This window comes from Cebidichthys violaceus, unplaced genomic scaffold, assembly GCF_023349555.1.
Source record: "Cebidichthys violaceus isolate CVI_PGR_0920_01 unplaced genomic scaffold, fCebVio1.0.p SCAF_86, whole genome shotgun sequence".
NCBI lineage: Eukaryota > Metazoa > Chordata > Actinopteri > Perciformes > Stichaeidae > Cebidichthys > Cebidichthys violaceus.
The window spans coordinates 222,805-239,254 of record NW_027176971.1 but is presented as its reverse complement, the minus strand read 5'-3'; the positions used below and the strand labels follow the sequence as shown (position 1 = coordinate 239,254).

The 16,450-nt window shown below is 42.8% G+C and overlaps 1 protein-coding gene and 1 long non-coding RNA gene across 4 annotated transcripts; both read right to left on the bottom strand.

Moving 5' to 3' along the window:
- Window positions 1-1,061: 1,061 nt before the first annotated feature.
- On the bottom strand, window positions 1,062-15,909 carry LOC137866567 (scavenger receptor cysteine-rich type 1 protein M130-like). Of its 3 annotated transcripts, none has more exons than XM_068702556.1 (13): window positions 15,705-15,906; window positions 13,193-13,313; window positions 11,858-11,890; window positions 11,453-11,737; window positions 10,401-10,715; window positions 10,034-10,315; window positions 8,124-8,438; window positions 7,748-8,032; window positions 6,057-6,371; window positions 5,680-5,964; window positions 2,972-3,286; window positions 2,595-2,879; window positions 1,062-1,308 (listed from the first exon to the last, which is right to left on the bottom strand). In XM_068702556.1, exons 2-13 carry the CDS (start codon window positions 13,233-13,235, stop codon window positions 1,268-1,270), a joined length of 2,799 nt encoding a protein of 932 aa, XP_068558657.1. In that variant the 5' UTR covers window positions 13,236-13,313; window positions 15,705-15,906; the 3' UTR covers window positions 1,062-1,267. The 3 variants fall into 3 exon arrangements, with proteins under 3 accessions (XP_068558657.1, XP_068558659.1, XP_068558658.1); XM_068702557.1 differs by having other exon boundaries at window positions 1,258-1,346; window positions 15,705-15,909; XM_068702558.1 differs by lacking the exons at window positions 7,748-8,032; window positions 8,124-8,438 and having other exon boundaries at window positions 15,705-15,905.
- LOC137866568 (uncharacterized) lies at window positions 8,868-10,027 on the bottom strand. The gene is made up of 2 exons (XR_011102121.1): window positions 9,508-10,027; window positions 8,868-9,402 (listed from the first exon to the last, which is right to left on the bottom strand). It is a non-coding gene; the product is annotated as an uncharacterized lncRNA (long non-coding RNA).
- Window positions 15,910-16,450: the final 541 nt, after the last annotated feature.

Genomic DNA, 16,450 nt, shown 5'->3' with positions numbered 1-16,450 from the left:
ATTAAAGTTCTTTTAATTAATGATGCTCAGGTTTGGTTTTGGTTGGTAAAGGATCACGTTGTCTGAAATGATCTGACTGGACCCAAGTTCAACAAAACTTAAAGTACTTTGTTAAAGTAGTACAAGTACTAAATGTATCTGTGCAGTACAAGTGCGCGTTTAGTTTTATGTATGTGTTCATATTTTATTCAGATTGTTTGATTAGTTAGGAGGATATTTTGTATCAAAATCCTTTTAGCACAAAAGTAATCAAAATACTGAAGAACAACAATAAGCAAAGTTCTTATGAAATAAGTAAAAATCCTTATTTAAAAAATTAAGTAAACTTATGAAATAAGATAAACCCATAATTACAACATTCTTATTAGTAAGCAAAATCCTTTTTACATAATATTGTTCTGAAAACATAACGTTATTGAAGTATAAAATGAGCAAAATAATAATGAAAAAAGTAATTTCGTTAATTACAAAATTAGCTAAATTCTTATGAATTAAGCAAAAATATTTGATTATAAAACATTAGCAAAATCCATAATAACAACATTCTTATGAAATAAGAAAAGCCTTCATTTAAAAAAATAAATAAGTAAAATCCTTAATTAAAAAGTACAACAATGAGCAAAATAGCAACAAAAATGTAAATTAGGTTTTAGGGGCTGATCACAGCGGGATGTTGTTCTTATTTGTATTATTATGATTATCTTTTAGCTAAATGTTGTTCTGCTGCCAAAATCTTGCTCACTACAATAAGTGAAGTCATGAAGTTCATTATATTTTTTAAAAGACAAACGCCAACAGATTGTCAACATCGAGTATCGTTCTACAGAATGTAGAAGATATAAGTCAATGGTTCATGTTTGTTCTAATACATCACATTGACATTGTTCCTGGTAGTCTTTGCTTTCTGCTTGGACTCTGGTAAACCTGCTCTCAAGTCTAGTTTTAAATGAAACTTTATATCTGTGAGGTGTTTTTAAAGATTCACGTCTTCAGCAGGAACAAATGGGCTTGGAGCTGACAGCCACAGACAGGAAGTCAGAACGTATGAAGAGACCAACACATTGTTGAGAGTAAGAAAGACAGGCTTTAATAATGTGATATCATATTCAGCCTTCTGGTTTCAAGGGAACATGCGTATCAAAGGGAGCTGATGTTGTGTGTTAGAAGTCATCTGGATGTGAGATGAGCTCCATGGACGAGCTACTCGGCTCGCTGAGATCCTTCTTCTTCTTCAGCTGCAGGAACACCCAGGTTCTAATGATCCAGCTCAGTGTTCTTCTGTCTGCGCGGCATCTGCCCCCTGCTGGCCTGGAGAGACATGACAGCACAGTCCTGTCTTCATTTCACTAAACACAGAGCGAGAGCTTCATTTCAGTCGCTGGTCTAAACAACAGACGTGTGTCAGTACACTGGAAGTAAAGGGCAACGGTCACCAACAGCAGAGTCAGCGGCAGGACGGCCGCTTTGATGATCAGAGGTGTTGGATCTGAACAAACATGGACAGTCATCACATCACACGACATCATGAGTCCAACAGCTCCCATTGACCTTAAAGTCTACAATCACTGACACATATTACTCTCCATGTTTACTTCATGTTCACTGTTTGACGTTATATAGGAAGTGGACATAGTCGTCGTGATGTCACTCATTGGTTTGTGGACTGTGGCCATCGACATCTTGGTTTTTACAACCAGTGAACAGGAAGTGACCATATCTGGACTGAAGAGGAGTGACGTAGAGACGCCGTATACGTCTCTGGTAGAGACCTGTCATCACTGTGTAGCCCCGCCCCTAAAGCATCCCCTGCTTTATGGTCTGTTTGACTCTAAATGGACCATAATGTACTAAATGAACATCATGCTATATTGAAGAAGACTTGAAACTAGAGATTGAGACCATAAACTCATGTTCGCAATGTTTACTGAGGTAATAAATCAAGAGAGAAGTAGAGTCATTTTAGACTAGACTTCTATACAACCAGAGGAGTCGCCCCCTGATGGACACTGGAGAGAATCTGGTTAGTCTTGGTTTCATGTTACAATGATGTCATCACCTACGTCCTGTTTTCATCACCAGAGCTCCTGGTCGGAGCTAGACCATGCTACGCTGTGAGGGGCGGGACTTAGTGAAGAGTCAATTGAATTTCAATCTTTTTTTAATTTGAATTTTTATCGTTAATGACTATCTCAATATTTGGTTTCCAGGATAACCCTGGTTCTCTGAGTGCGGTATCGGAGCACACCGCCCTTCTTGCTTCTGATTGGTGGAGGATCCAACAAGGATCCAACAAGAATGGTAACCAACAAGATGGACCCTGAATAAGGATGTGATGTCACAGGTCTGACAGACAGACAGACAGACAGACAGACAGACAGGTGTGTCCTCTCAGGTGGAGCTCAGCAGTCTATGGAGGGTTTGAAGCTTCCAGAAAAAAAGCCCACCTCTCTACACTTCAGGATATCGTTGTCCTGGATAACTTTACAGTTCAGTCCAATGGAAACCCACTGACTGTCAATGTGACAGAGGAAGGAACATACTGGAAACATTGCTGTCAGAGATGATGTCATAGATGATGTCACTGATGGGCTTACCTGAACAGGTGAGATCCATGAGGGAATAAGAGGAATCTGATGTTGAACAATCTCTCAGAGCAGATCCAAACCGAACACAGTCAGGGGAGATCCTCCACACAGATCTTACTGAGGACTCCTTTCTCTGTCTGATAGAAACAGCAGAGCCACAGTCCAGAACTCTACAGACAACAGCTGCTGTCTTCAGGGTCCAGTAATAGTCCTCTACTGGTCTCCAGTCTCCTTGATGTTTCACCTCCAGTGTTCCTGCACAGCGACTGGCTCCTCCCACCAACCTGAAAGGTTCTGAACAGAAACAAGAGAGTCGTCAGTAAAGAACAAAGTGAGTTTCAGAAGAACAGAAATGAACCAGATCAAAGCTGCAGCTCCTCTTCTACCTGAGCAGGTGAGTCCAACAGCTTTGCCAGGTGAGGAGGTGTTTCTATCTGAGCCTGACCTTCTACAGTCCAGGAGAGCAGACTCTTGGCCTCCACACTGGAACTCTTTGGTCCATATTGGAGCCTCCACTTCTCCATAGAGCGCCCCCTGGAGGACTGAAGGAGCCCCACAGCCAAGCTCCCTACAGACCACCTCTGCATCCTGCTGGTCAAAGTCATCTTCACACACTGAGGACCACCGCTGGTTAGACTGGTTAGACTTCACCTCCAGTCTGCCTGAGCACAGACTAGTCCCATTCACCAGCCTGACAGAGTCTGGAGAGATGATAGAAGATGAAAGAGAGAGAGAGAAAAGACACCAAACACTAAATAACAAGATGTCATGAAACAACAATTCAGAGACACAATTAAATAATACAATAAGTCAATAATATTTATAACAATATGAATAATCAACAACTAGCTAGCTAAGTTAGCTCAAAACCCAAATATCAAAAGATCATGAACTTAACATATTTAGTCAGACTAGGAGGAGAATTCTTTTAATGTTTACTGAGATTCAAACAGCGTCCGTCTTGTCTGCAATGTGAGCGTGGTCTGACCAAAGTAGAGCACTTTGGAGCTGCATTAGGAAACGGTGCACAGAAGCTCAGAGACGGATTAGTGCTACTGGGTTCATCATGTTGTGATAACACAGAGAATGTTCCTCTACTTCCTTTATTATCATGTAGAGTTCACCAGGAAGCGTTGTGGTGGAAGATGTTCAACATGAAAGAAGGGAGGGATGTTGCCTTGAAGATTGTGAGTTGTGTTGGGACCAGGACTCTACAGAGAATGGTATTCTGGACTCACTTGGAGGAGAAGGGCTTTGAACACAGAGACCTACTGCTGCACACTGATGTAAGATGGCTGAGCAGAGGAACATTGTTGTTGACATTCAGTGAGACTTTCTGAATCTTTCATTACATGCAGAAGATGCACAACTAGAGGACTACCAGTGGCTTTTGGATTCAGTGTTTCTGACAGATCTCCCTTTACTGTTCAACGAAGCTGATTCAGAGCTGCAGGATTATGATGAACAGGTCATCAACAGGATCAGTGAAGGAAACACGTTTAAAAGACACAACTGCTGTCAAGTAGGCTTTAACGCTGTGAACTTTCCTCACATGCAAACAGAAGTGAAACATCAGGGCAAAGATATCGTGCAGCTTGACATCTATGAGGAGCAACATGAGAACATCAGAAGAGCTTTACTGAGAGCTAAATAGTATCAGTGTTCCACCTGGACAGCTTTGCTGTCTGCACAGAATCTGCCCCCTGCTGGCCTGGAGAGACATGACAGCACAGTCCTGTCTTCAGTTCACTAAACACAGAGCGAGAGCTTCATTTCAGTCGCTGGTCTAAACAACAGACGTGTGTCAGTACAGTAGAAGTAAAGGGCAACGGTCACCAACAGCAGAGACAGCGGCAGGACGATCGCTTTGATGATCAGAGGTGTTGGATCTGAACAAACATGGACAGTCATCACATCACACAACATCATGAGTCCAACAGCTCCCATTGACCTTAAAGTCTACAATCACTGACACATATTACTCTTCATGTTTACTTCATGTTCACTGTTTGACGTTATATAAGAAGTGGACATAGTCGTCGTGATGTCACTCATTGGTTTGTGGACTGTGGCCATCGACATCTTGGTTTTTACAACCAGTGAACAGGAAGTGACCATATCTGGACTGAGGAGGAGTGACGTAGAGACGCCGTATACGTCTCTGGTAGAGACCTGTCAATCACTGTGTAGCCCCGCCCCTAAAGCATCCCCTGCTTTATGGTCTGTTTGACTCTAAATGGACCATAATGTACTAAATGAACATCATGCTGTATTGAAGAAGACTTGAAACTAGAGATTGAGACCATAAACTCATGTTCACAATGTTTACTGAGGTAATAAATCAAGAGAGAAGTAGAGTCATTTTAGACTAGACTTCGATACAACCAGAGGAGTCGCCCCCTGATGGACACTGGAGAGAATCTGGTTAGTCTTGGTTTCATGTTACAATGATGTCATCACCTACGTCCTGTTTTCATCACCAGAGCTCCTGGTCGGAGCTAGACCTTGCTACGCTGTGAGGGGCGGGACTTAGTGAAGAGTCAATTGAATTTGAATCTTTTTTTAATTAGAATTTTTATCGTTAACGACTATCTCAATATTTGGTTTCCAGGATAACCCTGGTTCTCTGAGTGCGATATCGGAGCACACCGCCCTTCTTGCGTCTGATTGGTGGAGGAACTACACTTGAAAATGGCGAGTTGGAGGCTAAGGGGTGTTATGACTGAAGTGGTGGCAGTGGAGCTTTGTGATTGGTCACGTCAGAAGGTGTTTCAGTTCTCAGAGAACCAGAGTTATCTTGGTAACCAACAAGATGGACCCTGAATAAGGATGTGATGTCACAAGTCTGACAGACAGACAGACAGACAGACAGACAGACAGGTGTGTCCTCTCAGGTGGAGCTCAGCAGTCTATGGGGGTTTGAAGCTTCCAGAAACAAGCCCACCTCTCTACACTTCAGGATATCGTTGTCCTGGATAACTTTACAGTTCAGTCCAATGGAAACCTTCTGACTGTCAATGTGACAGAGGAAGGAACATACTGGAAACATTGCTGTCAGAGATGATGTCATAGATGATGTCACTGATGGGCTTACCTGAGCAGGTGAGATCCAGGATGGAGGAAGAGGTATCTGATGTTGAACAATCTCTCAGAGCAGATCTAGACCGAACACAGTGAGGGGAGATACTCCACACAGATCTCTCTGAGGACTCCTTTCTCTGTCTGATAGAAACAGCAGAGCCACAGTCCAGAACTCTACAGACAACAGCTGCTTCCTTCAGGGTCCACTTGTAGTCATCTACTGGTCTCCAGTCTCCTTGATGTTTCACCTCCAGTGTTCCTGCACAGCGACTGGCTCCTCCCACCAACCTGAAAGGTTCTGAACAGAAACAAGAGAGCCGACAGTAAAGAACAAAGTGAGTTTCAGTAGAACAGAAATGAACCAGATCAAAGCTGCAGCTCCTCTTCTACCTGAGCAGGTGAGTCCAACAGCTTTGCCAGGTGAGGAGGTGTTTCTATCTGAGCCTGACCTTCTACAGTCCAGAAGAGCAGACTCTTGGCCTCCACACTGGAACTCTTTGGTCCACATTGGAGCCTCCACTTCTCCATAGAGCGCCCCCTGGAGGACTGAAGGAGCCCCACAGCCAAGCTCCCTACAGACCACCTCTGCATCCTGCTGGTCAAAGTCATCTTCACACACTGAGGACCACCGCTGGTTAGACTGGTTAGACTTCACCTCCAGTCTGCCTGAGCACAGACTATTCCCATTCACCAGCCTGACAGAGTCTGGAGAGATGATAGAAGATGAAAGAAAGAGAAAGAGAAAAGACACCAAACACTAAATAACAAGATGTCATGAAACAACAATTCAGAGATTCAATTAAAATATACAATAAGTCAATACTATTTATAATAATATGAATAATCAATAACTAGCTAGCTAAGTTAGCTCAAAACCCAAATATCAAAAGATCATGAACTTAACATATTTAGTCAGACTAGGAGGAGAATTCTTTTAATGTTTACTGAGATTCAAACTGCGTCTGTCTTGTCTGCAATGTGAGCGTGCTCTGACCAAAGTAGAGCACTTTGGAGCTGCATTAGGAAACGGTGCACAGAAGCTCAGAGACGGATTAGTGCTACTGGGTTCATCATGTTGTGATAACACAGAGAATGTTCCTCTACTTCCTTTATTATCATGTAGAATTCACCAGCAAGCGTTGTGGTGAAGATGTTCAACATGAAAGAAGGGAGGGATGTTGCCTTGAAGATTGTGAGTTCTGTTGGGACCAGGACTCTACAGAGAATGGTATTCTGGACTCACTTGGAGGAGAAGGGCTTTGAACACAGAGACCTACTGCTGCACACTGATGTAAGATGGCTGAGCAGAGGAACATTGTTGTTGACATTCAGTGAGACTTTCTGAATCTTTCATTACATGCAGAAGATGCACAGCTAGAGGACTACCGGTGGCTTCTGGATTCAGTGTTTCTGACAGATCTCCCTTTACTGTTCAACGAAGCTGATTCAGAGCTGCAGGATTATGATGAACATGTCATCAACAGGATCAGTGAAGGAAACACGTTTATAAGACACAACTGCTGTCAAGTAGGCTTTAACGCTGTGAACTGTCCTCACATGCAGACTGAAGTGAAACATCAGTGCAAAGACATTGTGCAGCTTGACATCTATGAGGAGCAACATGAGAACATCAGAAGAGCTTTACTGAGAGCTAAATAGTATCAGTGTTCCACCTGGACAGCTTTGCTGCTAAGAAAGAGATTCTCTCACTGCACATTTACATTGAGATCAAATCAAGGGAAACACCTGGCATGAATGAAGAGTTATGGGACTTACTGATGGAACACAAGTATCCACACCTCAGAAGATGTGCCTTGAACTTGATGAAGAAACATGCCTCCACTTCAGCAACACCAGGTGCTGAGCCAGTAGAGTTAAACATGCATAAAAGTCACGTTTGAAAGCAGACAATAGGGAATCTAACGGGACACCGAATAAGGAAGAGACAGGTGAAGACTCATGAAGGGATAGAGCCACCTCAGAGAGTGTTTTAGAGACAGATTCCCAGGATGTAGTTAGGGAGGGACTGGACCAAAACATGAATTAGATTGGAACATAGATGATGTCACTGATGGGCTTACCTGAGCAGGTGAGATCCAGGATGGAGGAAGAGGAACTTGATGTTAAACACTCTCTCAGAGGAGATCCAGAGTAAACACAGAGTTCATAGATCCTCCACACAGATCTCTCTGAGGACTCCTTTCTCTGTGTGATAGAAACAGCAGAGCCACAGTCCAGATCTCTACAGACAACAGCTGTTTCCTTCAGGGTCCACTTATAGTCATCTACTGGTCTCCAGTCTCCTTGATGTTTCACCTCCAGTGTTCCTGCACAGCGACTGTCTCCTCCCACCAACCTGAAAGGTTCTGAACAGAAACAAGAGTCGTCAGTAAAAGAACAAAGTGAGTTTCAGTAGAACAGAAATGAACCAGATCAAAGCTGCAGCTCCTCTTCTACCTGAGCAGGTGAGTCCAACAGCTTTGCCAGGTGAGGAGGTGTTTCTATCTGAGCCTGAGCTTCTACAGTCCAGCAGAGCAGACTCATGGCCTCCACACTGGAACTCTTTGGTCCATATTGGAGCCTCCACTTCTCCATAGAGCGCCCCCTGGAGGACTGAAGGAGCCCCACAGCTAAGCTCCCTACAGACCACCTCTGCATCCTGCTGGTCAAAGTCATCTTCACACACTGAGGACCACCGCTGGTTAGACTGGTTAGACTTCACCTCCAGTCTGCCTGAGCACAGACTAGTCCCATTTACCAGCCTGACAGAGTCTGGAGAGATGATAGAAGATGAAAGAGAGAGAGATAAAAGACACCAGACACTAAATAACAAGATATAGATAAGTGGAGAGCAGGGGCGTCTTTCAATCAGAGGATTGGCGGTTGGATCCCTAGCTCCGCTAGTTGCATGTCGATGTGTCCTTGAGCAAGACACTTAACCCAAAGTTGCTCCCGTAGCTGTGCCTACATGTATGAATGGGGATAATCTTATTCCACTTTAAAACTTGTATGTCGCTTTGGATAGAAGCATCTGCTAAATGACTGTAATGTAATGTCACGAAACAACAATTCAGCGATTCAATTAAAATATACAATAAGTCAATAATATTTATAATAATATGAATAATCAATAACTAGCTAGCTAAGTTAGCTCAAAACCCAAATATCAAAAGATCATGAACTTAACATATTTAGTCAGACTAGGAGGAGAATTCTTTTAATGTTTACTGAGATTCAAACAGCGTCTGTCTTGTCTGCAATGTGAGCGTGGTCTGACCAAAGTAGAGCACTTTGGAGCTGCATTAGGAAACGGTGCACAGAAGCTCAGAGACGGATTAGTGCTACTGGGTTCATCATGTTGTGATAACACAGAGAATGTTCCTCTACTTCCTTTATTATCATGTAGAGTTCACCAGGAAGCGTTGTGGTGGAAGATGTTCAACATGAAAGAAGGGAGGGATGTTGCCTTGAAGATTGTGAGTTGTGTTGGGACCAGGACTCTACAGAGAATGGTATTCTGGACTCACTTGGAGGAGAAGGGCTTTGAACACAGAGACCTACTGCTGCACACTGATGTAAGATGGCTGAGCAGATGAACATTGTTGTTGACATTCAGTGAGACTTTCTGAATCTTTCATTACATGCAGAAGATGCACAGCTAGAAGACTACCAGTGGCTTTTGGATTCAGTGTTTCTGACAGATCTCCCTTTACTGTTCAACGAAGCTGATTCAGAGCTGCAGGATTATGATGAACATGTCATCAACAGGATCAGTGAAGGAAACACGTTTATAAGATACAACTGCTGTCAAGTAGGCTTTAACGCTGTGAACTGTACTCACATGCAGACTGAAGTGAAACATCAGGGCAAAGATATCGTGCAGCTTGACATCTATGAGGAGCAACATGAGAACATCAGAAGAGCTTTACTGAGAGCTAAATAGTATCAGTGTTCCACCTGGACAGCTTTGCAGCTGAGAAAGAGGTTCTCTCACTGCATATTTACATTGAGATCAAATCAAGGGAAACACCTGGCATGAATGAAGAGTTATGGGACTTACTGATGGAACACAAGTATCCACACCTCAGAAGATGTGCCTTGAACTTGATGAAGAAACATGCCTCCACTTCAGCAACACCAGGTGCTGAGCCAGTAGAGTTAAACATGCAAAAAGGTCACGTTTGAAAGCAGACAATAGGGAATCTAACGGTACACTGAATAAGGAAGAGACAGGTGAAGGCTCATGAAGGGATAGAGCCACCTCAGAGAGTGTTTTAGAGACAGATTCCCAGGATGTAGTTAGGGAGGGACTGGACCAAAACATATGAATTAGATTGGAACATAGATGATGTCACTGATGGGCTTACCTGAGCAGGTGAGATTCAGGATGGAGGAAGAGGAATGTGATGTTAAACACTGTCTCAGATCAGATCCAGAGTAAACACAGAGTTCGTAGAACATCCACACAGATCTCTCTGAGGATTCCTTTCTCTGTGTGATAGAAACAGCAGAGCCACAGTCCAGATCTCTACAGACAACATCTGCTCTCTTCAGGCCCCAGTAAGAGCTATATACTGGTCTCCAGTCTCCCAGTTTCACCTCCAGTGTTCCTGCACAGCGACTGGCTCCTCCCACCAACCTGACAGGTTCTGAACAGAAACAAAAGAGTCGTCAGTAAAGTGAGTTTCAGTAGAACAGAAATGAACCAGATCAAAGCTGCAGCTCCTCTTCTACCTGAGCAGGTGAGTCCAACAGCTTTGCCAGGTGAGGAGGTGTTTCTATCTGAGCCTGACCTTCTACAGTCCTGGAGAGCAGACTCATTGCCTCCACACTGGAACTCTTTGGTCCATATTGGAGCCTCCACTTCTCCATAGAGCGCCCCCTGGAGGACTGAAGGAGCCCCACAGCCAAGCTCCCTACAGACCACCTCTGCATCCTGCTGGTCAAAGTCATCTTCACAAACTGAGGACCACTGTTGGTTAGACTGGTTAGACTTCACCTCCAGTCTGCCTGAGCACAGACTAGTCCCATTCACCAGCCTGACAGAGTCTGGAGAGATGATAGAAGATGAAAGAGAGAGAGAGAGAAAAGACACCACACACTAAATAACATTCTGACTTATTTTTCTTCGAAGATCTGTGACCCAGAATATATATGTGTTCATAAAATGATCCCTAACATCTAAAAGAGATGGGGCTAGACTCTCTCCTGAAGGAGTGTCCAGGCTGAAGGACGGTGTGGAGATACTGACGAGCCCCTGGCTGAGCTGAGCTGCTCAAAGTTGTGTCCAGTAGGTCATTGGTGCCTATTATGGTGGAAACCAAAGAAGCTGCTGGTGGAAACCAATGAATAAGAAAGCTGTGAAGCTGAAGGAGGAGTCCTTTCAGGCTGGTTGCTGGTTGGCCCAGAGGACTCCTGAAGCGGCAGACATGGAGGTTTCATATTCAAAGATATCTTGGTGCATTCAGCACCTGATTTACTGAGGCAGCAGCTCATCAGACAAGTCTGCTGCCATTCTAGCTGGTGCATGGGCGACCGTGGCTCACTCAGTTAAGAGGGTCGTCTGATCTGTTTGATCCTTGGCTGGTACATGTCCTGTGTTGAAGTGTCCTTGAGCAAGACACTGAACCCCTAACTGCTCCCAGGGCACCTGTCATGGGTAGCCCAATGCAGAAAAATGTCCCCTTCCGAGATGAATATAGTGTATAAAATAAAATTAAAATAAATAAATGTGTGTGTCCACCCGGATACATTACTGTCATAGATGATGTCACTGACGGGCTTACCTGAGCAGGTGAGATCCAGGATGGAGGAAGAGGAAGCTGATGTTAAACAATCTCTCAGAACAGATCCAGTGAGATCACAGTAAAAGCTGATCCCCCACACAGATCTCTTTGAGGACTCCTCTCTCCGTCCTATAGAAACAGCAGAGCCACAGTCCAGCTCTCTACAGAAAACAGCTGCTTCCTTCAGGGTCCGGTAAGAGTAATCTACTGGTCTCCAGTCTCCTTCATGTTTCACCTCCAGTGTTCCTGCACAGCGACTGTCTCCTCCCACCAACCTGGTAGCTTCTGAACAGAAACAAGAGAGTCGTCAGTAAAGAAATTAATTTAATGAATAAAATATCAAACTAAAACTTAAGTGCTGATTCTGCTTCATTGGTTCTTTATTTCTCTTTTTTTTCTATTTACCTGTTGATGTGTGCATTTCTTCTGCCTGGAGTTCTGGAGAAATAGAGACATATTTGTTGTTTTAAGTAAATGTAAAAGAAATACACAAATCTCTTTTTTATTTATTTTTAATGTATTTACAATTTCCATCAAAAACGTATTATGTTGTTACATTTATATTCAGACAGTTGAACCTGCATTTAAAATGTTTTCAATTTTTAATTTAATTTTCTATTATTATTATTTAGCCCCTCCCCTCAGAAGGCAGAGCATCCTGAGGGGAAGGGCTAAAAACAGAGAAATGTCCAAAGTTAAGAAGACAGCAGCTCACATCCAAACATTTCCAACACACCCACCATCACATAGAATCACAACAAGCATTGTGTTGCTTGAGTATACTTCAGTGTGAGAACCTTTCGGACAGAAGCAGTCATTAGAACTGTTGAAGTTTCTGAGTACAGTTGGTTAGCATCTCTCACCTCATGGCTGAACCTGTGCTTAGACTCTTTAAACCTGTCCTTGTCTCCTCTCCTAAGCACTTCCTCCTTTTACAACCTTAAGAGTGATTTATGTTTGCTGCATCCGTGAGGAGTCTCGAGTGTTTCCCCACCAGTGGCTGAAACACGATGCTGCTACCTACTACTGATAATAACAACATATTATATTGATTATTATTATCATTATTATATTTAGTAAGTTTTTATCAATTTCACTCAAATAATCAGTAAATATAAATCAATTTCCACTTAGAGGATTAGTAAATACAAATCAAGTTCACCCAGATATTGAGTTAATCAAAATTACTTTTGCTCAGATCCTTAGTAAATATGAATTAGTTTTGCAAATCACCAAAACAAGTGGTGGAGGGAGGCTTCAGCAGACTACTTTGGATGCAGCGTGTGGAAGAAGTATAGATAAACAAAAGCAAGACAAACTAACAAATGCCACAGAGAAGTGGATAGCTACAAACTGCAGGCATTTAGTATTGTTGAAGATGTCGGTCTGAGGAACGTTCTTAGGATCGCAATGAATGATGGCACGTATGAGCCTCCCTCGAGACGCACCATCACAAGAAGAACACACGAGTTGTATGAAAAGGAGAGGACTACAAAAGCAACGGCGTTACAACGTGCACCAGCTGTCGCTCTCACTGAAGACTACTGGATTTGTGTGTGTGTGCGTGTTTGAGTATGTGTGTGTGTTTGTGTGTGTGTGCGTGTTTGAGTATGTGTGTGTATGTGTGTATATACTGTATGTGTGTATGTGTATGTGTGCGTGTATGTGTGTGTGTGTTCTCTGATTTAAAGATACAACAGTACTATTGTAAAACACATTATCTCTCTATCAGAGTCCTACCTGAGCTCCACAGCAACAGCAGTAGCATCAACAGGTGATCCATGATGTCCAGGTAGACCGTCTCTCTGTCCGTCTGTCTCTCTGCCCGTCTGTGTGTCTGTGTGCTGTGCTCGGTGTATATCTGCGTACAGGAAGAGGTGGAGCTTTACTGATGGGTTATCTGTCTTTAGTTTTACAGAGAAGAGTCTCTGTGACATGATCAGCATCTCCTGTCCACCATGTTTCCAGTGTTTCCAATCCTATTGTCTTAACAAATTTACCTGACAAGGGGAGATGTGTGGCGTACTCTGGACTCAGACATGTGTAAGTAGCTCCAATGTCGACCATCATTGATCTTGGCCTGCCTTCTTATTGAACCTGTAGCATGGGTTCTTTATCAGGCCTGCCTTATCTGTTCGGGAAAGAAGGTGGTCCTCTTTCTCCTCATCCTTCCTATATTTTTCTAGAGCATGCACCATGTGATCCTGGAACTGTCGGTGTGGCATTGAAGTCAGTCCCACCACATCCTCCAGTCTGCTTTGCACCGGAGTTGGCAGGGCTTCAATAACTGAGTTCCTGAACAAAGTCATTAGGACAGGGCTGTTCTCGGCCTCTTCCTCTGTCTCTTGCTTCCATCTCTTCAGCTGTTTGCTAATATACACAGCTGCATTCTCGGTCTCTGCCAGAGGCTCCCCCTTTTATGCTTTGGGATCTATTTTTGTAGGGTACTCTACCCTTAAGGCCGCCCATAACCCCGCCCTGTATACATTGAGCTCTGTCCCATCTGCCATAGGATCTGCCATCCAAGTATTTCCGTTTCTTGCTTTTATCTTTTGGTTTGTAATCCTTGATTCTTAGTACCATATCTTCACACAAACCCACATCAAATGTGCCTTCTATTGGCCAGGATGGATCTAGTCCTTTAGTGCGTTTTGCCCATTTCTCTGAGAGTCTCTAGACATCCTTTGCATGCTCTGGGTTTTTGATCCCCACAATAGCTACTGGTGTCACACTCATTTTCCCCTCTTTTGTTTATTCAGTTATTTATTTTAATTTTATTATTAACAAATGTTTTATCGCATTTATTATTTAACAATCACAACTCTCAAAAGGCAAGGTAGATTCTTTCTTTTAGAAGAGGTTTAAATTATTATGCTACTGATCGTTTATACAGGTTACACTTCAGCTGTTTATTCTGGCAAATAATTGGTTTGCTTTTATTATTAACTTGAAATAGTATTGTATGATAATGTAGGATATTGAGATTCTTCACTTCAGACTATTTAAGAGCTATTTATGTTCAATGTCTGTTTGATGGCGTTTACTCCTCTGTACAGACAGAGCGTGCTGGGCGTACAGCCAATCATTATCTAAGGAGATAGCGCAATAGTTTACACTGGCTACTAAGTTGAGTTCACGCACACACATTTGGGTGTCCGGCCAAATGTGTGTGATCTGGACACAATATAGCTCGAGATATATGCAGATAGATTGAATCAAACTATATATTTATTTTACTTTGAACACATTAATCAAGCCAACCAAAATATATTTACTACATTTTTGGTTCCCTGGGATACATAAGAAAAGTTAATGAAAGAAAAACGGCAGTTCACCACTCAATCACTATTCTTAATCACAGAGAGAAAAAGGAAGAATTGCTTTACGCCCTATAATTAAACAACCACTACAACACTAATGCTGCTAACATTCTACACTCCAAGTGACGCGTTTAACTGCAATGTTTGAAAGCTTTGAGCTTGTGTACTGCTGTAGGGTCTCTTTCTACTGACCAAATCAATACAATCACAATATAACTGCTAAGACCACAATCCACTTGTTTGCTTGTTAACTCAAGGGAGTTTTGTATTCTCTTCCCTTTATCACCTATGAATCTCTCCTTCATGGTATCTTTGTCAGTAATGTCAGTATGGTAGCAGTCGTTCACGGCTGTGTATACAGTATACAGTTTCAAAACTATATTATTTATTGTCTATTAATCAGATATTGCTTTTCCTGCTCATTATATTTCTGCACAAACATTCTGAGTCTCTTGTCAGCGTAGCTTCCTGCTTTGACAGAAACCACTCTTAACAGATTCCCTGTAATCTAGTTTTTTTATATGTAAATCCAAGCCATTCCTTTTTTACTTCTCTCGAGCTCAGAGAAGGCCTCTTTAGAGTTTATTAGGACCTACGTATCACACTCCCAATGGAGGTTTTTATCCTTTTTTACAGAAATCGCTTTATCATCAGCACTAAAAAAGGTCTCTCACGGACCGGTCCGAGTTTTCGCTTACACACACATCCAGGTGTCCGGCAAAAACAGAGAGCTCTCTTTTTTTCAGCAGGAGATCAAATTGAATTATGGCACCCTTTCAACTTTTAGTTTTTTATCAGATAACAGCAATTGGCCTCTCTCCTTCTCCGCCAAAGAGTGTGGATTCTGTTGAGGGGACCCCAGAAACTCCCACCCTATCACACAAGCGAAAATCACTCCATACAGAAATAAAGCTATGGTGAAAATCTCCTACCTGAGACGGCACCTCTACTGTGATTGTCGGTTGGCTGACGTAGTTGAAGATGCCTCGGCCTCAACTCGAACACACGTTGGGCTCCAATTATGTTGTGGCAATATGACGAGAAGAGATGGCGAATTGAAGTTGCAACCCAGCGGGAAGTGCTTTAATGAGCACAAGGCAACATACAACAAAACCAATAAATCCAACGTATTAGTTCTTGCAGCCTACTCTTTTAGTCTAAATTCAGCCCCCTTATGTCACTTTCCACCAATGAAACCAGTCGATTGAACCCCAAACTCAACAGATCTGTTTACCAAATATGGTATGGATTCCTCTGTCCTCCTTGGGGTCAACACTCCCACACATATTGACTGAACAACCGGCACTGATAACGGAAACCGTTATCGTACTTGGCCAAGTGTCCTGACGCCAGACTTCTTTTTCGGAACTGTTGACTTACTTAGTTTTATGAAATATCTGTTATGAAACCAACGGTGTTGTTTTCAGCATTGTTATATGATGTTTTTCTTCAACATGGTCAATTCTCTACAGTCCAGCTTGTTTCTTTCCAGCTCTTCAAGAGAAGTCCTTTGGCTGCGACCATTCCAAACTTCCACCAGTTTTCTGTACATTTAAAAGCTGCCACAGAGCATCTTCATCATAATCCACCTCCATCTTTCTGTCATAAATTAAAGAAAAGCAGTGAAAGTGTCCTGATCATTAACCAGACAACCGAGGTGAGTACGTGTGTCCTCACA